Source organism: Corapipo altera, unplaced genomic scaffold (assembly GCF_003945725.1).
Source record: "Corapipo altera isolate COAL_440 unplaced genomic scaffold, ASM394572v1 22b, whole genome shotgun sequence".
NCBI lineage: Eukaryota > Metazoa > Chordata > Aves > Passeriformes > Pipridae > Corapipo > Corapipo altera.
In genome coordinates, this window is record NW_020884876.1 from 2,262,145 (window position 1) to 2,289,362 (window position 27,218).

Sequence of the window (27,218 nt, forward strand, 5' to 3'; positions counted from 1 at the left end):
ATTCTCTGCTGAAAATGTCACAAAAACGTTTAAACAGAGGAACAAAGAAAGCCTGAATAATTTAAATTCAAAATAAGCACATATAACATTGATTAAACAAATCAAATCACGGACTAGAAACATAAATAGGGAAGTAATCTTCACAGTGCAGAACTGCTACCAACTCCAGATATAAGATAGCATTAGACTGTAACTACTTCTCTGCTGTAATTATAACAGAAACACATTTGACATTATACATCATATTTTTCAATGTCTATAGGTATCAAAGGGGTTTTCCAAAACCAGTACTGCATTCAGCTTCAAGTTAAGCAGAATTTGAATATTTTTTCTCCCACATCAGAAATGATTAGTTTGTCTTGCATTCTCACAGTCATATTGCAACTGAGCATTGGCCCAAAAACCATAGTAGCTTCAGATTAAAGGCACCTACACACGCTGCAGTGGAATGCTGAAGGTCAATACATAGATACTCATTATGGTTTTCATTCTCAGAGCTCCCTTGACTGAAATATGGGCAAAACGCAGATCAAATAGAGACATCTGAACTAAGATGAGGAAATTCTGAAAACTGGGGTCAGATGAACTTTGAGCTTTGACAGATGATCTGACAGCTCCTTTATCAATAAGAAGTTATTACCAAGAAGGGTACCTATCACTCTGTGCCCACTGTGAGGCTGGCATAGTCGCAGCTTTATTGTGCACATACACTGACTAAGCCTGGTGAAGAAAGTTGGTGGTGTGCTGTCCAATCTCCTCGAGCAATGAGGCATGGCTGAGTTGTGGTCTCAGGTGGTCCCAGATACGAACCTGTGAAACCTCAGGAAAGGCAGCAGCAGCTTTCACACTGGGTGTGGGGACCTCTGAAGTCAGGAACCATCTCCATTCACCACCACAGAAGCATGCCCAGGAGAGTGGAGTGGCAATGGGGAGAGAGACACATGGGGCTGCCTTTTCTTCAATGGGTTAGGACCAGAGCTTCAGCAAGCACAGGGCAGAGCATACCGTAGCTATCCCTAAAGACTGACCAACAGCTCTAATCAGAAGTCTAACAGCAGACTGCTCAGAGCCACTGAGGATTTAAAAAAAAATAAAAGAGGAATATATACAAGCTGGAGAAAAAAACCAGCCTCCAGCTGTCAGGATAACTGCTACAGAAAGAAGTACATTCATTTCCTCCTCCAACAAGAAGAAACAGAGAGAGCCTTTGAAATGACATTACACAAAGCACCTGTTGCAAAGAACTGAATAGAGATTTTTGTTCAAGTTGTATTGCTGCAAGTTATTTGCTTGCATTTTTTTAAGATTAAATTCCAGAACTGTGTAATCAAAATGCATCCTTTGTAAATGTAGTTAATAAAGTAATTTAGGTACCCAGCTTCTGTGATCTCATAGTTAAGAGTAACTGCTTATTAAGTAATTACATGCCTACCTGGTTTTTCCAGTGCAGCCAAATACATTTGCAAGTTTACAGTCATGCTTGGTACAGAGGAATGAAACCGCAAGCAGAGCCAAGGAGAGAATGGACAACCTTGATACTGTCAGTGGGACCCTGGAGTGATTGCCACTTCAGGGCCCCATTATATGTTTCTTAAAATTGAGACAGCAGTACTTTTCATTCTGTTGGAAATGTAAAGGCCAGTGTCATCTTACACACCTCCTTTTGTTAATGTCTGGACTACACTGGGCTACTGCATAGGTGCTGTTGACATCCAGATCATCCACACACTCTGGACATGAAACCAAGCTTTCAGTGGAAGAGTTACTAATGTCAACTATATGCCTAGGCAGAAAGCGGTCATTAAAATCACTGTGTCCCATCCTGAAGAGGTGTTTTTTCAAAAGTATGGACTTGGGACATGCAGAATTCCACCCCTTCTGAAGAAAGGCAAACTTTTGCTTACAGTGGATTGAAGAGTTGTGTGGGAATGAGAAATATACCTGTCTGCCTATATAGAGATATAAACAACTTATTTGCAAAATTTTACTTGGGGAAAAATAATAAAATATTTGGGACAGTAAAGTTATTAATAATGTTTCCAGGTCAAGGAGGATATTCACATTCCTTTTATGGAAAAGGTTCATAGTTTTGAATAACCAGGTATTATTTTGGCTACATCAGCAAGTATGTGAGGTAGGAGAGTAAGTACCATGAACACAGTAACATAGTGAAATTCTCCTGAAAGAATAAGCAAATAAAGCAGAATACTGAACATGGTTCCCCAATTCACCACTTCAGGAACAATGACGCTTAGAAGTAGCATTTGGTGGCCTTTTGTCCTTATTCTGTATGGGTTTCAATGAGAACTTGAATACAGAGCAAAGGGAAGTTGGATATTTTGTCTTCTTAAAGCCTGTATCCTGGACATTTGGTCTGGGAAGAGACATGAGTTCCTGAGGTCTCAAGCAAAGGAATAATAAGCTCACCGAAGACCTTGATTAAGGCAATGATTCCCACTCATTCATCACGTCTTACTGATGCTTGAATGCCAATGTTGGTTTTATAATTATGGTCCAGAGTGATTAGTAACATTTGCTTATTGCTTTGAGATTGTCAAATGTTAAGTGTTACTGCCTGCCAGACTCCTCATCCCTGACACGCATGAGGCAAACTTGCCTCTCCCCCTGTTTAAGAGCAGAGCATTCTTACCTCATCACCAGCCTGGGTTGGGTAATATAAGTCTGCCACCAAGGATCCCACAGAAATGCTGGAATAATTACAGTACTTTGCACTTTCATACCATCCTCCCAATGGGAATTCCTAGTCCTTCGTAAACATTAGCCAAAACTTATTAACTTCCTATAAAGTATGATCATTGTGATCCATTTGCTTTAGGGGGACAGGCACATGCTGATGAAGACTTGAACAAAATTACAGAGCAAGTCAATGACAGCTCCAGTAACAGATCCTAGACATCAGATCCCACATCCCGTGTGCTAGATACTGGGCTGGCTGTAGCATTCAGGCTCTTACCAGAACAGCCCTACATGAGGCCCCACACATCCCAGCAACGGTCCTGCCTGCTAGTCACTTACATCTTTTTAAATAAAAAAAATAAGGAAAGATTGAGTTTTCTGGTTTGTTTTTTTTTTTTAATCACACACAGTCCACCACATGAAAGGCATGTCAGTCATGGACATCCGGTTCCCATGTGGATAGGATCCCCTACCCCATTTTAAGTGATAACACAAGGAGAACAAAGCATTACCTTCCTCTCCAGCAGCAGAGTTTCCAACAGTTTCCCTTTCACGGTCAGTCTGGTTGGAAACAGCACTTCCACTTTTTGTCCTTCGAAGAACACTGAACGCCTTGTTTATTTTTTTAAAAGATCTGCTTCTTATAGTGGAACGTTCAAAGTGTCGAGCTGCAACAGCAGGAAAAAACAAATCAATACAGTTCAGCAGTTCTGGGATAGAACCATAGCATTTCTGCAGCCCTTGGCATATGATGGGCTATAACATCAACAGCAGGGCTGCCTGCACTTCACCTTCCCACCTGAGTCCTGCTGATACTCTAAGGCTGCACCCACATGAATTTGGGTACAATTACCCTACCTCGGTTCCACATCCTGGAATTGCCTCCTTCCCTGTCTGTTTTGCCAGCCACAAAGAGACATCTTCTGTGAGTGTGGTAGCCTTGGAAAGAATAATCCTCTGCCAAGACAAAATCTCAGCATCAATCCTGTGAAAAATGCAAGTAAAAGGAAGAAGCACTGCCTTTCCCAAGCTATACAAGTGTGACAAAAAAAAGGCTGGAAGTTGTTAAAAACTCTTCTTGAAAAAATCCCCACTACTACTACTGCCTCAAAACCTTGCAAGGCTTCCAAAGCCACCAACGATTGCCAACAATTTCATGTCAAAAATTCAAGGATTATCAGGTAGGACGGATCAAATATGTCACATATTCTGACCTGGGTAAAGCAGTACAAAAGAAAAGTCATAATACTTTCAAAACATGTTGCTCTTTTCCATCCTGCTAAAGACATCTTCATGGCAGTTGCTGTTCTGTCTCTTTCAGCTCTGCATGCTAGCCAAACATTGTAATCCAATAGTACAACATTCCCTTAAACCAGACTGTGGCCTCTAAACTCAATAAAAATGACAGGATTTATTGAGATTCTGGAGTTCTCTTCTTACATTTTCCCTTTCCTTGCCCCTCCAGCTCCATGCATACAAGAAGAAAGCACTGCTCATTTTCTAGTCTTTCTTCAGCCCTTCATCAATTCTCTCAAGACACAACTGGTCCAACAAGGTGGGCTATCCATTTTGGCTTTAGGATCCTCAAATACGCAGTTTGAACTCACAGTTAACACTTCTGAGTCTGCCTGTGGCAGGACATGCTTTTCAAATATGACACTCATCAGAGGTGGGTGCAGTGTCACAGGGTAAAAGATCAAGGCAAGATTTCCTGATGCATCTTGCTGCTGACTGTGGTTATTTCAGCAGAACCAGCTCTTCTGAGCTGCACCTTCCTGAGAAGCTGGCAGACATCTCCCAAGATCCTAAGGCAATTCTTAAGGTGTATTTTTCCTACAAATACTTGGCAACTGCCAAACACAGTTCCAAACAGGCTTTTGGGTAGGTGCCCACGTCCATGGGGGTTACCTATGCCACCATGCTCTGGTGAAGCTGTTACACAGCTACACCATCTCCCCAGCACATCATACATAACATTTAATCTTCCAACTGAGCTGACTTGTCTAAATAATCTTTCTTAAGAAAGACTTGCAGTTTGCATGTGTACAGCTAGTCTATCTTCAGCTTGATGCTGCCCCTGCTCAAGCCATTTTGTTTTCAACTCAAATCTATTTGCTCACTGAGTACACAACTGGATACACCATGTAAAATGAAAGCTTTTGATATCCCCCCCTTTTTTTTTCCTAAATCCTCCAACAACCTATATTTCACAGAAAAATCAATGTTGAAAGAGGCCACCAGGCTCTGAAGCCACCTTTTTAGTTCTTACTTCTGTTTCGGTTGCTGCGGTGCAGGTCTCCGGGGCTGCTGCCCAGCTGGCTGTCCTCCGAGGTGGGGCTGAAGGCCGGGTTCACCAGCCCTGGCTCATCTGTCATTAAGGCGATGGCCGCAGCTGCTGAGAGCTCAGGGCCCAGGGCAGCTACTGCTAAGCTGGAGCCATGGTCCGGAGAGCAGTCTTGGGAACGCCTCTTCCGTTCCTTGGTAAGGCCATAGTGAGATGCTCCTTTACATCTAAGGAGAAGTGAGGAAAAGAGACACATGATAGCAAGTTGCATTTAAATGCTGAATACTTATGGAAATTATCTGGCGTCAAGGAATCACTTGGAGTACAAACTGTGATGATTGTGGTGACCAGTGAAATATGGATGATTAACAAGAGGGAAAAATGCCAACTCTGTCCTGTTACACAGAATCAAAAAGAAGGAAATCTGTCCTTCAAAGAAGCTGAGTTAACATCTTACCCAGAAAGACTACTGCTGGTCAAGGAAAAATAGAGAGCCACAGCCTGGCATGTAGTCTCACATGTATAAACAGTTACTGCAGATGCAGGACAACAGGAACAGCAGGAGGCTAATTAAATCAGAGGCTGGTGAAATAAAAGGTGCTTTACCCAGTCCTGCACCCTGAAAAACCCTCCCAGTCACCAAGGCAGTCACACCTGAAGCACAGTAATGTGGTCTGTAGAGACAAGTGCAATCAATGAAGGGAAAGCTGCAGGTGGGAGCTCAACACTTGAGAGCTTCAGGAATCCACTTCCCATAAGGTGCCCATACAGAGCATTTACTACTTGAACTGCACCTGGGGAACTGTTTTCAAATTCAGCCACAGAGATGAGGTTGCCAGCAATGCTATTCCAGCTCAACTGAGACGCTAAAATAAACAGGTCAGTGCCTTGACAGAGGAAGAGGTGCAAGAGGTGGTAGGTGTGTCCTACTTCCTCTGCAGCCCCACCAGTGACAAGGAGGGAGTGCAGGGCTCCCACCAAGGTACTGAGAGTAGGTCCTCAGACCTCAGACCAAGGTCAGCCTGGGATTTCATCAGCTTGAGGAGCTCAAGGCAGGTCCTAAAATACTTCTGAAGGAAAATCCAAATCCTAAATCCTAACTCGATCTCCACGGTGACAAAATCCTCTGTTTGTGTTGGACATGCATGTTCCCAAAAAAGCTGAAGATAAAGCATTATAAGATACAAATTACGAGCCTGCTTTGAAACCAACTTACTGGTGCCACCAACTATCTGCTCTAGATTCATCCTAGACTGTGAAGGCAGGACCATGTGTGGCATTTCTTTTTTAAGATGCATTAAAGTCGCTAGAATGAAATTGAAGGTCACTGTACTCTTTATGAGTCAGTATTCAACAAAAGCTATAAAATAACTGAAAATACAGAGTGGCCAAGGACACAGCACCTGTGACTTTTCTCCAGCACCTCTTCTGCCCAGTGCCCACCCACTAGAACCATATTCACTGCATTAGAAAAAAAAAATCTGCCTTTTAATCATAATCTAATGAGCTTGACCTACTTTCAGTTACTATTATCTCTTTCTTCATAGCAAAGGCTAACTGATGACTTTCATGAAAGTGCCCTGTAGGGCAAACTCACAGAAATAGATGTAGAAACCCTTAGGGATAGAAAGCTCTTCGTAATATATGGCATGCACAAAAGGCAATGCATAATACATGCAGTACACAATGCTAGTGGGTTAAGTGTCACAAAAAGAAGTAGTACACTGAACAGAAGCCCTGGAAGAGAAATGATTTATGGAAGCAGTTTCTGGGGCAGAAAGAAAGAAGAAGTCACAGAGCTCTCTGTATTAGCTTTAGAGCAGCAGTTTAATTTCTCCTATGGTACTGGCTTTTGATGAGACAATTGAAAAACCTTTTTTGGCACTAAATTATGATTTACCATCATTTACCTCATACCACTTCTGACAATGTTCATCTTAAAGAGGGGAAAAAGCCCTAAAGCAAACTGTGTCATATTGATGCAACTCTGTAAGGGCTTTGTATATACTTTAAGGCTTGGAGAGGAATGGCTGTAACAGAAGTTATTTCTGAAACCTTACACAAGCAAAATGAGGAATCTCAGTAGAAAATACTCTTATGGAAGAGAAGGTTGGTCAACTATTGCAAAAGACTGAAAAAAAGCTATTTGAGGCACCTGTTGCAAGGCAAGACTGCAAAAATAATTATGTAAACCAGAAAGGAAGAGCTCTCCTGCCTCTCCTGCAGCAGGTATTTTTTATTCCTTCCAGAAAATGGGGTGTGACTTCCTCACTCCCCCAGAATCCTACACCATGGCAGGTTGCTCTCCTTTAGATTTCACAAGAAGCAGAAGCACAATGGCCTTTCCCTCTTGCTGCTTATCTAAATTTCTCCAGTGCAGCATTTTGGAAACCCATCCTTGACATCTCCCACTTGCAGTCAAGTCACATTTGCTGATCCAGCCTAGTAATTTTCAACAAAATAGTTAAAAAAAGTCTAAAAACACAACACAACAAAGTGAACACAAAGAACTGGCTTTGGGGAGAACTGTTTGTTGTTCTCAGAAGACAGTCTCTGCTTTACAGTGATCCTGCAAAGATTTTGAGTATAAGAGATATTCCTACTCCTCTACATTTTATTTCATTTGCCTCTGCTTTCACCATGCCAGTAAAGTTTCAGTAGCTGATATTAGAACAGCAGTCTTGTGAATGGATCCTCAAATACAGATGATTTTTTATATTTTGTGGGTTCTACGAAGATAAACATGAAGATCAGAAATGGCTCTGCCCAACGATTCCCAGCTATCTAGATTCAACCACTGTCTGGTGCCCATCTGCACTTTACTACTAAAGACTTCACTTTCTGTGGAAATCCTCACTTGCTGCTCCTGGCTGCACTGCAGACACTCAGTCAACAGCATCAATCCAACAGCAATGAACAGAAGACAGTTACTTTGAATGTGGAGAGGACTGACACAGTTTAAGATGTGGCTTATTGGAGAAGACAAGTTGTCATGACACAAAGCACAAAGCATATCTTTCTAACTCTGCCAGAAATAGTTAAAAGAGAACCGAAGCTCTTCAAGTGTGAGCACTGAAGCTATTTCTTAAATAATTGTGGCAGGCATAAATGAATACAAATCAAGCTTGCTTTCTTCGGATTAACACAGTGTCCTTGAAGAAGAAAAAAGAGTCCCAAGACCTCAAACTTGTAATAAAATCTGCAACGGCATCTCTTCACTTTCATTGTTTTGCTTATGCTGACACTGCTGTGATAACAGAAAACAGAAGAAATTACTGTCTAAGTGGAATCATATTTATAGTGTCTCAGCTACATTTTTCCATATGGTTGGATTTGGCTCCCAGAAAAGAGGAATCCATAAAACAGCTACATGCCAGTACTAATTAGCTCTCTCATTGTGATTATTAATCACAATGCCTGATTTACAGCTGGAGGAGCAGGATACCTGATTAACGCAGGCCAGTCAGAAAGTGAACCCAACACTGTCTGCAGGCCAAGGTGAACTACAGATTTATGTTCCTTCTCAGTCGCACTGGACAGCAAGTACATCCATACAGCTGTATGATACTGAAACAATTTGAAGGCCAAACTCGAGAGAGATAAACAGACATTAATAATGTGTGTTGTGCAGTTCATGTCATTAATGTAGTGTCACTAGGTGAATACAGGAAATTGAGAAAATAGCTTCTTCTGTTTGCATAGCTTCTTTTATGAAGCAGAAATGTGCTGTCTGAAATTCTGGCCATGTGAGCTAACCACTAGGCAGTGGAGAGTAGTGGTGGCTCCTGAAACTTCACCCAGGACTGCAGTTCTGGCTAGTATCAACACTGGCAGCCACAGGGCAATCTTTGCTCTGCACCCTGCTCCACATGCAAGGGAGACTTTGCACTCCAGGCTTCAGGAGCAGCACATCCAAAGTGCTGGAGCAAGGAGATCCAAAACACCATGGCTGCCTTAACTTGGTCCTACAATTCGTAAAAACAACCTTCAGTTAAACTCAAGGCCAAAAGAAACATATTCACATCATTTGAAATTCAAATCAAAACAGTGGTTTGAAAACAGATTTTTCCTTGCAGCATCCCTGACTTGCACAGCAAAGGAAGGATTGAAAGTGAGGTTGACCTCAAGGACTTCAATTACCCAGGCTGACACAGGGACAAAATGTAAAGCCAAAACATAAGCAAGGACAACTGCATGGATTTTTTTGGTTCTCTTCTAGTGATTGAAATGAAACAATACCACAGGTAAAAAACATGTATGTATTTGCCCATGGAAGGGGGTTGGAACTAGATGATATTTAAGGTCCCTTCAACCCAAACTGTTCTATGATTCCATGACTTATAATGCATTTTTTTCTTAAAAATGCCCTGCTTCCTGTGTCACTTCACAGGTTATCCCTCTTTCTTCCTGTCTTGGACTTGACTGGGTATGAAACAGGGGAAAAAAGTGAATCTAAAGTCACAGTGCCTGTGAGCCAGGTCTGATGCAAATAAACAGAGCAGGAACCCTCCCTGCCCAGTTCCATTCGTGCTTTCCCAACCTCACTTCCAGCACACTCATATTTTGGAGCTATTTTGCTTTAGTACAGCAGCCGTGGACATATTGTCTGAATGAAATTAAAAATAATGTATACAAAGCATTTACGATTGCCCAGCAGAAGAAAATACTGCATAATGGGCTGTCAGTGCTGATCCAAAACCAAACCCTGATCAGGGTAGACAAGTATGTTTCAGCTATGCTCTCACTGCAAGTAGCCTCATGCCTGTGTAATTTGGGCTGGACACAAGCTGGGATCCAAAGTACCAACAGTGTGTATCTTACCCCCTGTCACACAAATGCTCCCGACTGCTCTGGTACCTCTGAACTGATTCAGTGGAAAGGCTGAGGGAGCAACCAAAGCTGATCAGCTAGGAGCGTCCTGGATAACCTGGTGCTGATTAACCTCACTTGTGAGACCCTGGTGAGAGGCTCCTGCTGTGCCTGGGAAGAAAGGAGAGGGGGGCTTGAACTGGAGAGCCTGACTCACAAGAAGGTGTTGACAATTCCTGCCCCACGGGAACCATTCTCACCATGTGTGCATCAGCAGTGACTGACACAACCCAAATACCCACCACATGGATTTCAGGCCAAACGCCTAAACTCTAAAATTTTCTGAAACTCCATCATGAGGAAGTGAAGTGACTTGATCAGCTCTCAGACAGGGATGACATCCTTCTTCTGATCTTACTTTTGTCAACTGTGCACCAGGAAATGTAGCCAAAAATGAGAAAGGAGCAAGGCATCTAAACTCCAACCAAATCCCATGTTACAGATCTAAGCTAAAATGCACCAAATGCACAGTTCCCATCAGGACCAACTATATGGGTGCTGAAGAGGCCAGAGACATCAATGTCTTCAGCAGTGAAGGTGACCACTATGCTACTGCTGTTTGCACCCAATCACCCAATGATGTTATATCATCCTTGCTCAGAAAACTGGCTTCTATGAATCCTCATCCTATGTGCAAAATTTCTCTTTTTTTTTTTTTTTTTTTTTTTTTTCTTGTTTTCTTTGCTATATAGGGAAATCCATCCTGGAACTGAATGCTTAACATCAATGATTTTTCCTTGATAATTCTGAGATCTTGCAAGGAATAACCACTGTGTGAATGCTGCATATGAAAAAAAGCTTCATAAAGAAGTATCTAATTTTTTTTAACACATTCGCTTTTTCTGCTTTTCTTAAAGAATATCAAGAGCATTCCTCAAGCTACTGTAATCACCAGCTATGTCTAGAAAGGTCCTCCCTGCATTAAACATTCCTCAATATTGATAAAGAAGGGAATGAACCATCTAATAAGCAAAGCTTAAAGTCCTGGATTACAGTTTCCAGTGGACACTTGCTGAAAGACAGGCTGCAAAAAACATACCTAAGCACGCAACTAGAAATAGGCTATTCTCTGCACCTGCACTTGAATTCCATAATGCCAGCAACATTTCCAAGTGCTTACCACTGCTGTTCTGTGCCCTCTGTACCCTGGCATTGATGCACTTGGGTATCCTGTCCCTGATGATCTCTCAGTGTCAAAGGTTTGCCATCCTAAGTAGGAAATTGTTCCAGTTACTACTGCTCTTTCATTTCAATAACCCTATAAAAAAAAGCCTTTTAAAGACAGCTGCCTGACACCTGGGGCATCAGGGCTAGCTGGGAGCATAGCATGGGCCAGTGGCATGAGCCCTGCTGCCTCCAGAGGGTTGAGGATCAGCAATTCCTTCCTACGCTTCCATAAACACTGCTCTTTTTGGTGTCAGCCAGAGATAGATATGATAGAAGTTAAGATGAGGCAAATGGCTTATCTGCCTAGTTGTCAGAGAGATTTTCTCATGTTATTTGCTTTCTATTGTCAGCCAGGGGGTTTTGCTATAGTATAAACACAGAGTAGATTTAGTGGTTCTATATTTCTGCTTTATTACTCTACAAATATTTATAAAGGTCCTCATAATATTTATTTCTTTAAGCTAAAGTTATTAAGCTTAAATAATTTCCCACAATATAGGAAAAACCTCTCAAATACCTATCTTTTTCAGTTTAATTTCTGCCTATTCCTGTTATGGTTTCCCAAGGTTTTTTTCCACACTTTTTTGTATTAATGAAGACATCACAATTCAGTAAACTCTGGAACTACCTTACTAGCAAAGCCTAAAGTTGTGCTTTGTCCTGTCTGTAAAGATCTGACCCCAGGGAAGGGCTGTCATTTTCACAATGCTTTTGCACTAAGATGCTGTCAAACAAAATATATTTGTGCATTATATAAGGAACGTGCGCAAGAGTATTTGTATACTTACATTTCCACATCAGCTACTCTGTATAAATTTGGGTCCACCACTAGACAAACAAGTCACAGTTCCCATACATTTAAAAAAGTAAGGTTTTCTAAGTATATGAGGAAAATAAATATGGATCATTTTTTATAATTACAATTTAGTCCTCAGCTACAGTGACATATTCCCATTTCTGTGATTTGTTTGCTGAGGAGAAGAAGTAAGCATGGCTAGTGATTTTGGTACAGGCCCTTGAAAGTATTTTGCATTGATGAAGAATGGAATTGCAGTTCAGAGTTCAGACCCCACAGTTTCCAAAACTACCAACGGACAGAGTTGGTGCCAGGCACAAACTGAAAAAACATTCAATGGAAACCAAATCCCTATTTCAAATTTGACTGCTCATACCAAGAGAAAAGAGGAATCTCCACATTTCCTACTAGATTTCAGCAGAGCTGAAAGAACTTGGAACACATTCTTAATCTTAAATAAATCGTAGAGTTTTAACTTCATGTACATGCTACCAAAGTGTCATGTAACATGTGGTTTAAGTTTTTTTCCCCCTTCTCTTTAAAACTCAAAAATTTGTATTTCAACCAGCATCATCAGCATCTATTATGAAATCTTTTAAAAGGACCATTAACATCTATCATGGGAACAGGGAATTGTAAGAAATAGGTAAACAATACTAGTTGCCTGCAATTGTGGGCAAAAATCATGTCTGGAATTATTGTGCAATGATCCCAGTTGTTGTTGGGACTATGTACAAATTGTTGGTCCAGATCATGTTCTCTTTCTCTCCTGACACTTATTCTAGGCCATTATTCTGTCACTGATAATTTTGAAACTACAACTGTACTGATTTCTCTTCAAGGTTCAATTATCGTTTCAAGTTCTTGTCTTAAAAATATTCCAAAAAATTGCAGCTATCTAACATAGAGGAGAATGGAATTTTAAATTGCTAGAGAGAGCTGAGATGGGCAAATCAGTAGCCAAGCTGGAAATGACAGCTCTTTTTTATGGGTTAGCACACCTTCTTGTGTTTGCATAACATAACCACTACTTCATAGAAGTCAATATTCACAACTGACTTAGTGGCTTTGCCTTCTGTTGCCCCTTCCCCACCTGTGTCCAAGTCACAAATGCTCTCAGAATGCACAAAGGCATACCAGCAGCCTGTTCCCACTGCTCACATAAGGCATAGCCTTGAGTTGCTCCTAGAGCTTCTCTCTTTTCCAATGCTGCTTTTAAATGTAATGCTCATAGAGCACAAGTAGATCAAGCAACAAAAGTGAGGAGTTAACCAGGGTGAAAGACTGCAGTCAGCCTAGTATTTGCTCCTAGATTACTATAAACAAACATTTGTCATCACAAGGAAGTTACTGGCCAGAAGTACAGAACCAGAGTGATTTTGTGTGAGGCAAAACAAGAGCTGTATTTATTTATACTGAACTTAATTAAAGACTGAAGCTCCCTAAGAGTGATCTACATATCTCATGCAATCTACTCACACCAGCTGACACAAACAAGGAAAACAGAGAGGCAGCACACTATCTCTAATTCTTGGTAGGTGCTCTGTTAGTGACACAGCAAGAAATCTATGAGTAACTGGTTAGGAGATTCAGAGCAAAATAAGAGAGAAAAATAAGACACATGGAACTAGCATTTTTGAGCTGGTAAGAGCCTGTAAACCTCGCCAATGGCTTCTAGTACTTATAGCATTCAACATATAACACATAATTTAAACCCACTAATCCTGTTCAAGTGTTGTATTAAAGCACTGGAAACTCCTCCTGACTCAGCAAAAGTGGAGCTTGATGAAAACTTTACCAGGTTCTTTCATCACCTTCCAGAATGGCATCATTATCTATAAAACATACCTAAAGCCTCCAACCTTCACCACTCTTGAAGAAGAGTAAAATTTGAATGTTGTTCCAAAAGAAAGTGAGAATACAAATTAAAAAGACCCTTGAGAGGTTTCTTCATTAAAAGTTTGGGTACTTCTCAATATTTGTACATTCCTGTTGTCTACTGAAGTTGTGCACAAGGGAGCAATCATGAGCAATATGTGTCAGCTGGGTATTTGGAAAGCAATGTAAGACCTGCCATCAGCAGCTTTCAGCTTCGTATCTGCTTTTCAAGCCCATCCAAGACCACTCAAAGAACAGCACTAGCACTCTGCTGGCAATATTGACCACTGATTTTGCCCTATACTAATAAAATAATAATAACACAACCTTTTTACAGTAGGAATTCAGACTGTATGTAATGAGGCTGCAGTGATCACTTAAAATATTCCTCATTTAGAACACTAACTAAAAAAGATGAACCTAAGGAAAATCACAGCATATATACACAAAAGCTCAAAAAATATTAATGCCGCTAAAATCAAGTTATCTGTGACAAAAACAACAAGTGCAAGGAAAAGAAATTCTTAAGCCATTGCAATGCTGTTCTTCATAGCACCACACAATCTAATACGCCACATTTTTCAAATTATTCAGGTACACATATAATTAACATTAAGAATAAGCATTCAGTCTGTTGATTCATGTGCTTTTCATGATTATTGTTCAGTGTTTTGATCACTGGATTATATTCAACAGGTATAACTAGTCTCCTGGAACTCAGTATCTCAGCATTGTGTTCCCCTCCTACTATCCCCACCTATACTATAAAAGCTTCATGATGCAGTGAGCAAAATATGCTTGCAATGGGACAAGCAGTCTTTGGTTTTTTAACAAGACTGACAGGATCAGTGTAACCCAGTTCTTACAGCTACAGACAGAAGAACCCGCCAGAGAGAAACTTCGAATTTACATGTACTTAGCACACATTTATTTTTAAAATAAAACTAATTACAATATCTGCTATGTCACAGACTCAACAGGCCAGCACTCCTGAAAGCAGGTTTGAGGCTTCTGTTGGCACAAAGCAGTTACACATGCACATAAATCTCTAGATAAAAAATAATACAAAGGGACCACTGTGTTCAATTTCAAGATGTTTTCAACCCAGCCCTTGGGTTTACTACTATGTTCTCCACTGGAATCTGAAATTACAGGAAACAAGGGAGCTGCAGCCAGTAAATAACTAATTCTGTCTTCAGACTGTCTTGTTCATAGAACATGCTATGGACAGCCACGCACAGCTCTAGCTCTTGTGGCAGTTCTCTCTGACCATTGTGACACAAAAGTCACATAAGATCTGTTTTATGTCAGCATGGGTATCTAAATTATATTGCCAACACATCTTAGTACATATCAAGCTCTAAACACATATTTGTTTCCTCACAGGGAAGATCACAAAAAGGAGATCTCAGCACACCACAGCAGTTGAAAAACCACAGAGATCCATATCAGATGCCCATCTGAGTGTTGAGCAAACATCTCTGCTGGTACAACTAAGTAGCTTTTTAAAATGTCATATGTTTCCCATAATCATATCAAATCCAATGTCTAATATTCAACAAGGACCCCAAATCAGTCCTATAAGTAAACTGCATGTGACTCATGAATCACTGTGTCTTAAGACCCTAGAACAACATGGGCTTCTTGTAGGGGTGGGGAAGGAAGAATACAACATTTCCTGGTGTGTCTCAGAGCTCAGTTTCAGGGTTTCAGCTTGAATGAGTATCAACACTGGCATAAGGAGTACATAAGTCACGTTATTGACTAAAATCTCTTTTTTTGTGTGTGTATGTGAAGATAACATAGCCAACAGCACATTTTGATGGAGAAACACTGTTCTGGCTTCTACTTCTCCTAGCTCTGCAGTCTTCTCTTTTGCACATATGATTGGAAGAAGATGGATCAGAGGGACATCATGAGCCAGTTTACTAAACAAATACCCCCAGACCCACTGGACATGAAAAAGTCTTCACTGTTCATGGGTTCCACCCAGTTGAATATGAGATATTTCAGTGAGATATTTCACCCGTCCATTAAAATAAACAGACATTGTAAAAGCATTCAAGGGCTTCAGAAAGCCTAAATCCAGCCACAGCACAAGTATGGCTGGAATGTTGTTTATAGTCTTCTGAAAGCTCACATAGTCGGAAATGCTCACTTATGCTGTAAAAATTGTGAAAAATACTTTTTTTTAATCACCATTTTTTAACAGAACTATCAGAAATACTTTTAAACAGAATTCCTTTAACTAAATCTAAAAAAAACCCCAATCTGGTCACCCTTATCCCTGCACAGGTCCTTACTGGCAGCGTTGAGTTCAATATCATGGAAAGTATCCAAAAAGGCAGGGGTGCAGTTTTCCTCCTGTTGTATGCAGACCACTGTCAGCTCTTGGTGGCAGGAGAGGTTGACAGAGCTTGCACCCTCACACTTCAGTTTTCTGGATGTTCTAACCACTAAAGCTCAGGTCAGGCTGGGGTAACGCTGATCTCTGCTCCTCCTGCTGAAGCTTATTCAGAAGTATATTAAGCAAGAGGGAGTCCAATGCTGCCTCCAAATGAAAAACTGTCACCTGGGGAGGGAGAAACTGAGCCCTGCTTCAAAGTCTGCTGTGGCTTTTCAGTTCAATTTGGGAGAGGTTCTTAAGAAGAAAAGGCACAGTCCTCTCATCGTCCAGCCAGTCTCTTGGGAAAAACCTGGCAACACCATCTAGGCACACAAGTCCATCTGAAGCTGAAGAAATGCCCTTAGAGGCTCCAGGTACAGGTTGAGAACCTCTCTGTAAATTTGTGTATTGCTTTCTTAGATGACCAGGATATAACTAGTAAATTAAGGAATAAAACACACAAATTAGGGTGCAAGCAGGAATTCAACCCTGAAACTCCTTAATTACAAAAGATGCCTTCAGAAGTGGGTACCACATTACCAACAACACAAAGTGTATTTCCCTAACAAAGACAAGTACTGTAAAATCATAGGAGAGCCTAGTCTGGAGGGGACTCCGAGAGATCGTGCGGTCCAGCCTTTTATGGGAGAGGAAGCCTAGGTGAGATTATCTAGCACCCTCACAGTAAAGACTTTCTTCTTTATATTTAACCTATTTGCCTTTCTTTCCATTTGTACCCATTACTCCTTGTCTTATCACTACAGTTCCTAATGAAGAGTCTCTCTCCAGCTTCCCTGTAGGCCCCCTTCAGATACTTCAGATACTGGATGTTTACACTCTTTTTCTTTAATTATTCCAATTTTTTAAAAAATGTTCTGGATAAGAAGCAGTCATCTCATATTATCCTGTTACAAAACGCATTAACTTTGTGCTCATCCTACTAAAATACAGGAAACAGAAAAAAAAGCACAAAATGTTCTTTAGGAAGCTGCTCTTTCCTTCCCCTTTTACAACACTGCAGCCTTGAAAATTCCAATATTCAAGCTCTAATGACTATTTTTGCTTTCAGTATTAAAATATAAACATCATGCATGCAACTGGGCACCTAGAACAGGGTGGGAAAACCTGTGGAGCATGTTTGGAGTACTGAACCTTAAGCATGAGCTGCAATTATATTCGCCTGGGTTATCCACGACAGTGGCCTTGCCTCTGCTGTCCTAGGAGAGGGAACATCCTGCTTGACCTTGCTGCTCCCACAAAATGGGTCTGGGCTGCTGTGCGACAGGCTGTCCTGAAATGAATCCAAACCGTGAATTCTCTGTGACAGTTTGTGGCATCTGGGTGACTCAGACAGCCTCTGTGCCCGAGGCTGTTCCAGTGCAGGCTGTGATTTTGTTAACGTCACAATTTAAGTAGACTTGGGTCTTGTTAGCAGTAATGATGGACTCCCTGAAGGAAAACCAAGGTGGCATAGGAAATGATGTCATTTCATTATCAGCTCTGAGAAGGGGATAATTACATTTGTCTTCTTCATACTGAGATGACCCTGGTCCTTCAGAAGGCAGCTGGCAATCTAACCTCCAGCAGCATGCTTATGCCATGCCTCATCATCTGCTAATTTTCACAGCAAAGGCATCACTCAAGGCGACCCAAGCCATCACCAACAGACAAGATCTCCAGCTGGACATCTACACCAATGTCCAGTGGACAGCAGCATGCTGGGGGCATTGGACATGTTTGCAGCCCAGATTCAAACATATATAAACCAAGTCCTACTTACTTCATGTAAATGTAACCACAACAGCCTCTCAATGCAGATGGCTCAACAAGCAATATAACACAGAATAGTCTTACAGACACAATGAGAAGGTTTCCTCTGGTTCCAAAATATCTGCCTCAGCCTGACATGGACGCTGAGGATTAAAGAAAAATGAGTAGACAGACTAAACAAAATTGGTAGTGCATTTAAATATTTATATTAGAAATTGAGACATGGATTTCTGTTTCAGTAATTTTTTGTAATGCCTTGGACCAGTGGTTGGTGGTTTACCTATCTTCAGCTTCTGAACTTCCTTAACTGCCCTGAAACAAATTTGCTGCCTGAAGGGCAAAGCCAGACACTCAGAACTGTGTGCTTCTAAGAGTGCAATATAGAGAGAAAAGGAGGAGGTGGAAGAAAGGGAAATAAATACCTAACAATTAGTGATTGTAAACAGAATAGCCTTGTGCCAAATTATGTTCTTATTTCTTTAAAAGCTAATTGAAGCTGTTACAGCATCATGTAGGAGGGTTTTCTTAGATAGTGGCATTAAGACAACCTTCCAAAATTGAGCACAAACTATTCTGCAAAGGTTAACCACATTCAGTCTCCAGAGATGGTGCTGCTTCCTAAGGGGTTGTCTGCAACAGGGAAATACATGATTACTGTAGTTGTTGTGGAATGACACCTTAGGTACACTATGTATATTATACATGTAGACACATGCATCTGAGAATAATGTCCCAGGAGACATGCCTGTTCCAGAGTAAGAGTATTCACCAGAGAAGCTACCCTTGAGTAAGAACAGTATTGTCACGTCACCAAACTTTCTTATGGATTAACTTCCCTGTGTGTTTAAACCATCTTTTTGGGATAATTTCTGTCCCTTCTTCCCTGTCCTTTCTTCTGGGCACCAAATGTCTCATTGTTCAACGTCTGGGTTTATGTGAGAGCCAGGGTCTACCCCTCAACATGCCACATCTTGAAAACAAATTACAGGTTCACCTTATTTAATGTGTAATAAAAAACACTTACTGCTTACAATGTTTTTTGTTCAATGTCTCCCACAACACAGGATTTGGCTCACTTTCGGATTCTTTAAACTACCATAGCACAAAAACGAGTAAGAATAAAAGCAGTCCCATAGAGCCCTAACCATAGGAACAGCACTTTTATTCTCCATTGGATACCTCAGTATCTCTAGCAAAAAGAAGAGAGGAGAATGAAAACAACAGACACCCATCTACCTTATCAAAGCACAAAAGAGGGTGGGATTTCAAATGTCCATGTGTTTCTAAAGATGCAGAATCGTGGGTTATCTAAATTTCTGTGCTCAGTCCTGTACCTGACAACTCACCATTGGCTTGGAAGGGTGAGGACCATTTCTCTGCAATGTGACTATTTCAGAAGACCTAGAAGAAGCACTCTTTGCAAAGCAGCCAGAAGGGAGGGGAGAATAACATCAGCAACTGCTTCCCTGGCACAGGGGACCATAAGCAGCACATCTGTTCTTTTTGGAAATGTCAGAGAGAGGAAAAAAAAAGGTGCCGAGGGAGTTGTCATCAGCAGACAGCACAATATGTGATTCCAGAATAATGCTTCACACAGTCATAATCTTTTCTTGAAAACATTGCTCAGGGAGACCAAGCCTGACTAACTTTCCAAATAGCAAACAGTTGCTTGAAAAATGGACATGTAAGCTATATAATCACTTAGGATCCAGTTTACCTGTTTCTCTCTGACAAACGGGAGCACAGGCATGCCTCAGTGCAGAAGCTGCAGCTGAGATAGCCCTAAATCAGCACTCTACTGCTTAGTCACAGTCATGTCTACAGAATGTCCGTAGGAGGATTTCAGATCATACCCATGGCTCTACCTGTCTCCTTTCATCTGCCTCCTTGGCAAGCCACCTGATCCATGCAGGGCCAGTTGTTCCACAGAAAGCAGAGAAATGCTGTTTGTTCCTGGGCTCTGCAGGAAGGCATGCACCTTCCGAGGCAAAACACTATCTCAAGGTTGTTTTGAAATCCTGCTGATGTATGCCCATGCAGCAAGCCAAAGCAGGTCTCAGATGGACATGGGCTGTCTCCTGTCCTCCTTGATGACTGGAGCTTCCCCAGGCAGGAGGACAGGGACAGACAGAGGGAGGTGTGCCATATGGTGCCAGACCTATCCCCCTCTGAGGCACTGCCAAGAGGTAGGGAAAAAAAACACACTGAGGTTTTTTGAAGGAAGAAACTGCAAGCCCAGAATTTCCCTTCAGTCAACAGAAAAAAACCCTCAAACCTGATCCTTCTGTTTCCTCGTGCCTGGCACACCGAGGTGAAATAGAGAAGTCAAAATGATTTCTGCTTCATCCCCATCATTGTGGTCAGCCAGAGGGGTTGGTGAAAGGGGGCCAGGATTAATCCCTAGCCTACAACTATGCTGTTCAGCTTCTTCAGTAGCTTATGAGACAGGTAGCAGGTCTGTTCACCCCCAAACCCCTTGGAGCTCTCTGTAGTGATGTGGATGACCCCTACAAGGACTTACAAGCTTCAATGCTGGAGACAAACAGAGACCTTTTCTCACCCTTGCCCTTAAGGGGCAGATCTGACCATTCAGCAATGGGACACTGTTTTATCGCCATCCTGCTACTCTCCCGAAAATATTCTACTCCAAAGGGACTTTCTGGTCAGTGCGAAGGTCATAGTTTGTGTCTGTCAATGCAGGGAGATAAATTTCAACAAAAGAAAGCATGAGAAAAGTCCTAATTTTTTAAGATCTGTTGTCATACAGCTACCATTGTCACAAGGGATAGGAAAAGTGCAGTCTGAGGTTTTACAAAGCTCCCACACAGGGGTGTGTATTTTTTGAGGGAGGGAGAGGTTGTCACAGAGATTGCAGAAGCTGGAGTCCATGACATTTTATTCATATTGTTTCAACTTATTCACCCACATGCCCTCAAGGGATGTTCTGTTTTTTAAAATTGCTGTTTCTGCTAAAAACTGCATGCTGTGAATTAGTGTGGTTAGATGCTCCTTTCTCAAAAATATTTTTTTGGATCTCTATTATTCCATCTCTCTGCTCTATAGGTGTGAAAAATAGAAGTTTGTCCATGTATGCAAAACCTTACTTTCTTCCAAATTCATTCAAATGAAATTCAAGAGAGTAATTTGTCGAAGTCAATGGGATAATATCTGTATAGTATGAATTTAAGTGAGGAAAAAATCAAGCACATTGATATTACTCTGTTTTCATTACTTCTTCCATACTGTCCTCTGTCTAGGTACTGGAATAGCAGGCAGAGAACAACTAGAGCGAGGTTCTTGAACCAAACAAATCAACTAAGCAAGAGGAACTGAACGATATAGGGAGAGAACTTACGATCCTTATTTTTTGTCTTATTTTATTCTCACCACTTGTAGTGGGTTTTGTAGGGCAGTTTGCAACTCTTTTAAGAATTTCAGTCCAGACGGTAATTTAACTAGGCAGCAGATCAGTTGATAAAACTCTGATTAGATGTCAGCTCTTCAACTGAGCTATTTTCATGGCCTGCCTTAACCTATGTTTAGTCTAACAGATAAATATTTAGAGTTCACCAAGACTACTGAAGTGAATATAAAGAGAGTCTCATCATATCTGGTCAATCCATACAGGTTTCTTTGTTTTTAGCCTTCAGCTCTACATGTTTTGCTGAAATTAAGTTCTGAAGCTTATATTCACAATACATTACTCATACAATAATCTATAAATTTAAATTAAGAAACATAACCAGCTCAGAATTTTGCAGTGCTGCAATAGTGCAAAGTGATGGAAGACACATGGCTTGGTGTTTTCAGCATTGCTGGAGTCAACCACAAGGGTCTTTAACAGATCAAATCAGCCAGTTTCTCTCTTTCCTTTTCTTTCTCACTCTCCTTGAACAAGACAAGACACTCAAGGGAATAGCCCTTCCACAGACTATTTCACAGACCAGTCAGGTGCTTGTAGACAAAAGAAGGGAGCAGACAGGGTCTTTCCACCACTACAACAAAGAGGACAGGGCTTGTGCAGCCCTGGCAGAAGTGTCTATCAATGGACTAACTGAATTTACCAACTTCAAGTGAGTTTGACATTACAGTTGTGTGATCTCTATTCACAGTTCAGTCCAAGAGCATCTTGTGTTTTTAAACCAGTTCCATTCGCCTTTACCAGAGAGAATAAACATTTTGCTGTCCTGCTGTGTGTGTTCAAGGCCACACTTCTTGGATAACCTTCATCTCTTGGTACTGCTGGACCCAGTGGGGCAGATGTGTGGGAGAGGCAAGAGGCAAGGGCAGAGGTGTGAAGAAAACAGGAATTGAGAGCAAGCAAGGGAAAGACAAAGCTTTAGAGTAGCCAGGAGCAGTCAGGTGGAAAATGGCTAAAAAAACCAAAACACGGCCTGGCACTGGTGATGACAGAGACTGAATGAGCTTTACAAGTCATGTCAAGGGAATCAAGAGAAGAACCTATTTTAAGACTTTCAAACCTGCATCTTCTCTCAAAACATAAATAGGACAGAAACAGCCTATTTGTGCTTGGTAGGTAGTGTCAAGAAAGTTTACACTACTCTGCATAAAGATAAGCACCTGTTTAAGAGCAAACTTATTTTTACCCAACATACAAGCAAATCAAGCTCCCTCATCACAGGCAAAAAAACTTCCATGCTGTCAGCTGTGACTTTTCTTGGTGTTGTAAAGCACCACAGGGCACAAAATCACTATAGTATTTTTTGTGTTAGTTGTCAACTGCTATTTCCTGGGGATTTGAATAACAGAGGAGACATGAAGCACGGGAAAATCTGAACAACAATTATCAGCCCTTAACAAAAAGAAAATCTGTGAAATGCATTTTCTCTCTAAGAAATAGACTGTTAACCTCTCTCCAATACTGAGTTAGCAAAAATACAAAGGATGTAACTAAGCGTGTGCTGGAGTGGAGAGAAAGGGAGGGGAAGGGAAGGCAGGGGAGGGGAGGGGAGGAGAGGACAGGGAAGGGGAGGATATGGTGTTGTGAAATAGGTGGAATAGGAGCAAATGTTTTTTGAAAATATCTGGTATGGATTACAGTTCTTCAGTTCTAGAAGAGGGTTTCTTGGTCTTGGCCTCCCCTCATAAATTTCTTTTGTTCATTTAGGTCACATTAATTCAAGCCTCGATTACAAAAAAGGCAGATCTGCCTTGTTTGTTTTGTCAGCTCAACATATTAAGTGCAAGTTTATATGTACACAATATATCTTATTAAGTGCTGTGTCCTGCTTTGGTCTATTCTCCTCTGATTTATTTTGAACTCAAAGACCATAGCTGTAAGTGCCTTCAAACTTAGAGATACTTAGGCCACTGGGGAAAGAGCAGAAAAAAAGTGAAATGCAGCAACCATTACTGTCCAACTTCATTACATTCATGCCTTGGAAGGATAAAATAAAAATGTACTGGAATTTAATCTCCTCTGAGGGAAGAAACTGAAAGTGGCTTGTTTGTTAGAAACAGCACACAGTCAATCCAGTAAAAATCATCAAGATATGCAAAATTTAAATGCCATTTAAAAATGGATACTGAGAAAATCTATAGACACGGTACCAAGAAAAGTACATTTGTTTGGCCATATCCTTGACCCGCGACAGCACAGTGCAGATAAAAAGCAGATGTGGAGAATACAGCATGTTTCCAACACCAGAGGCTGTGCAGGATGTGCAGGACCCTGCTAGTCCTAAGCCAGGGTCCAGGTTGCAGCAGGGGGGCACAAGGATGGCATAGATTGTAGTAGATACCACTGGGCATCCACAGCAGGATCTTCTCAGCATATCTAAACTGATTTACTGATGTTGTTAGTATCAATATTTTCATCACAGGCTGCGTTGGAGCAAAGTAACAGCAACTTTCATCTCAAAGTTTCAACTCTGCTCATCCCCACAACAGATCCTGAAGACAACTGTAAGCACAGCAGTACCAAGAACAAAAAAAGAAATGCCAGTATATATATACTGCACTTGTTATTTATTTGTTATTTGTTTTGCAGTAAATACAAACCAGGTAGTAATGCTTGAAGGAGAGATGTGTCAATTGTTTAAACCAGAACCATTGGTGAGGTTCCTTTGGGAGCCAACACGGGCAAGTCACAACCAACTCCTGGGATTCTCACTCCCACTGCAAAACCTACTTGGCAAAGGGCTGGGTTGCAACATGTGCTTTTCATAAAGAGCACTTATTTCTGACTGTAATTTAGCTGCTTGGCAGGAGGTGTTCATACATATTAAGCGAAACAGCCTTGCTCATCCATATCAACCTACACATCCTCATATAATAGCAGCAGCACAGCATAGTCTCTGCTTCCAGTGGTCTCCCATGGATCACAGTATGGATTTGGTTAATCATGCCCATCTCCTTTCCATTAAAGCCTGCTCCACAAGGGATGTTTTCTGACCTTTCATACTATTGAGTTATAAAATACACAAGCGAAGAGGCCTCTCTGGATGTTTCTGTGAAACCATTCCACTACTCCTTTTACATGGGAAGAAAGTTAAAAACAGTGGGACATCACTAGTGCTAGCTTAATATTAAAAATGATGTCTAGCAGTAATGCTTATCACATATGGGAGGAGAAAAGAAAATACCTGAATTTTAAAATTAGTACTGTCTGTTCTTGATAAAACACAAAACAGAACCAGGCCATCAGTTTACTAATCTCTGTTCACTAAGTTCTGCAGAGGAGAGAGGAAAATACAACCCTTGGAGTATGCCAGATTCCCCTTGTCCTCTAAGTAAGAGATTACTAAATTATTGAAATTCTATATTAAGAATATATTACACACTGTCTAGTAAATGATGGGACTGCAATGCGTAATATAAAGAGAGGTGTAAGCTTCCTAATACGTGCACATGAAATGACTTGCTGATCTAAAACGCTTGCCTCCTGCCAACATGATTTCAAGAGAGCGGAGGAGGGAAAAGCAATTTCCAAAGTAATACACTAATGTTTGAATTTTTTAGATGAAATTTATAGCTCCAAAGACATTTTATTTACTTATTTTACATTATTCAGGTAAATAATATACAGTGAATTAGCAATATACAGTGAATTAGCAGAAGAACAAATAAAAACTAAGCATGGCTCCAGCAACTGCAGACATCTTGTCTTAGCCTACTTCATGCTATGTGTCACAGCAGTGTCATGGAGCAAGACAACTCCATTAAGACAGAGGATTCAATTGTGACTTCTTACTCCTCACCCAAGTATTTTCTATACTCAGCTCAGTATCTTGGTAAAAAGAAGAGAGAATGAATACCAGAGCAGATACAGTCAATGCAATGTGTGATCATTACAAATTTGGTTGTCTGCCAGCACTGCTGAGAAGAACAAAACCTTATCAATAAGGTTTGAGGATGCTGCCAACAGAAATCCAACTGAAACGAGAAAGAAACTTCCTAGAAATATGACTTGACTTGCCCACTTCTACAGTCAGCCTATTTTCCTTCATAGTGGGAGGATATATTGTACAATATGTATGGATGCTTTACAGTTTTGGTTGGTTGGTTGGGTTTTTTCGTGAAAAAGTTGCACAGCATCTCCAGCCATTTCACTGGGCTGCTCCTGAGCTCGCCTCACTCTATTTTCAGAATTAGTTGTCAATTAATAAATTAAATTAATGGATAAAGCACATTCCAGGGAGAGCCCAAGGATTCACTCATAAAATGCAGTCTTCACCAGCTGCGACTTTGCTGAGGCTTAGAGGTGTATTCAGCTTTCTAATATGTTTTGAAAGAAGTTCACATTCTTAATCCCGAAACAGAGTTCAGCTCCAAGCCAGGAGTCCTTTGGTGGCAGTGGGGGTTTAGTCACGACATAAGACATGTCATTGACCAACAGATAACTCCACTGAGGTACCAGTTCAACACAGAGGGACAGCCTGGACCCTCCTTTTGAAACAGAAGCCCCAAGCAGTCATACGTGTGCTGTCACACAGGCCGTTATTAGTCCAGCATTGCCACTAATGTTACTTAAAAACCTTTGCTTTTGTATCCTGTGCTGTTGGCATCCTTGTGCACGTGTCACTGCATGGCTCAGGGAGGCAGTATGGACATGCAGTCACATGCCAAGATGCAGAAAATCAGTTCTAGTTCCCGAACAATAGCTCTTACCATGGAGAAGGTCATGAAACATAGCTGGCTATTCTGTGGACCTGGGACCTTGAAGGCAGATTCCCCCAAAAGGTCAAGAGTGTTAAATAAATCGAAGACCCTCAGATCTGCTAGTCTGCTTCCCTACAGTGAAACAAGCTGTGTTGCAGCTGATCTCCAAACAGTATTCAGAGCAGGATTTAAGCTATGACAGGCATAAGAGCTCTGCAAGAGCAGTGCTTATCCTCACGTTGCAGGACAGCCCAGTTCTGGCAGATTTGTCAGAGAAATCGCTCAAGGGAAAATATCCTTGTCATGCTGCCAGTGCCAGTGTTAAACTAGGTTAATTGTCAGAGAGATGCGGAGGTCGGCCAGACTTGCAGCATATGGCCTGTGTGGCTTAAAGTCAGACAAGAAATGAGAGTCTGCTGCTTGTGCGTAACCATTGACCACCTGCAACTCCCCTCACCTCACTCCTTCCTCCTACTCCACCAGACCTTTGGTGCTTTGCCCTCTCTGGTCCCCATTCCAAAGTGGATTTCCTGTTGTGAAGCCACCTCCAAGTGGAATAAGATTTGACCCCTCTGTGTTCCTGTTACACAGGTAAAACTTGTAAGCACACTTCTTTTGATCAGCCTACATAAAAATCAAATGTAACTGAGACATAAGTCATTAATGAAAAGAAACCTTTCTGCCAGCCATAATTGTTGCATTGCATTTCCAGGTTGGCAGAGTTTCACTTTTTTTTGGTTGGCTCAGGTTTTAATTTTGGCAACAAAATATATTTTTTGAGATTGAAGCTGGCCAATGTCAGCCTTTTCCAAAGGCGTGAGAAGCCTTGAGAAAACACAGCAGAAGAATAAGAGGTCTAATTCTGATCTCAGGTATGTGCAGGTAGCTGTGAATGGAGTAAAGGTGGCTTTCTTGCATAAATAGAGGGAAATGAAGGAGATCTTTCTCAGTCTATGATTGAAATGCTAACTTTCCTGACACACAAAATTCCCAGGCAGAATCAACAAATTCTTAATGCTCTCGAAGGGTTTTTGGTTTCTGGAGCTGTTCCAAATGAATTTATTTCTGCACCTAGAATCACAGTGCTGGGGAAAAAGATGCTAACCAGTAACACTCATACCACAAAAACACAGCATTCTTTAACCTGTGCTGTGGAACCAGGAGGGATGTGTGGGTGGGGAAGGGTACTGTCTCTGGGAGAGGGTGGCAGACACTGGGGGAGACATCCAGACCCCATCATGCTGCTTAGG

The 27,218-nt window shown here is 41.3% G+C and overlaps 1 protein-coding gene across 3 annotated transcripts in view; it reads right to left on the reverse strand.

Annotated features, from left to right (window-relative positions):
* LNX1 (ligand of numb-protein X 1) overlaps positions 1–27,218 on the reverse strand; it is a 68,777-nt gene that overhangs the window by 29,101 nt on the left and 12,458 nt on the right. For all 3 annotated transcript variants that reach the window (XM_027635824.1, XM_027635825.1, XM_027635826.1), the window contains 2 exons: positions 4,967–5,208; positions 3,210–3,365 (listed from right to left, as the gene is read on the reverse strand). In XM_027635824.1, the coding sequence (XP_027491625.1) occupies positions 3,210–3,365; positions 4,967–5,208 (398 nt within the window). The remainder of the gene's footprint in view (positions 1–3,209; positions 3,366–4,966; positions 5,209–27,218) is intronic.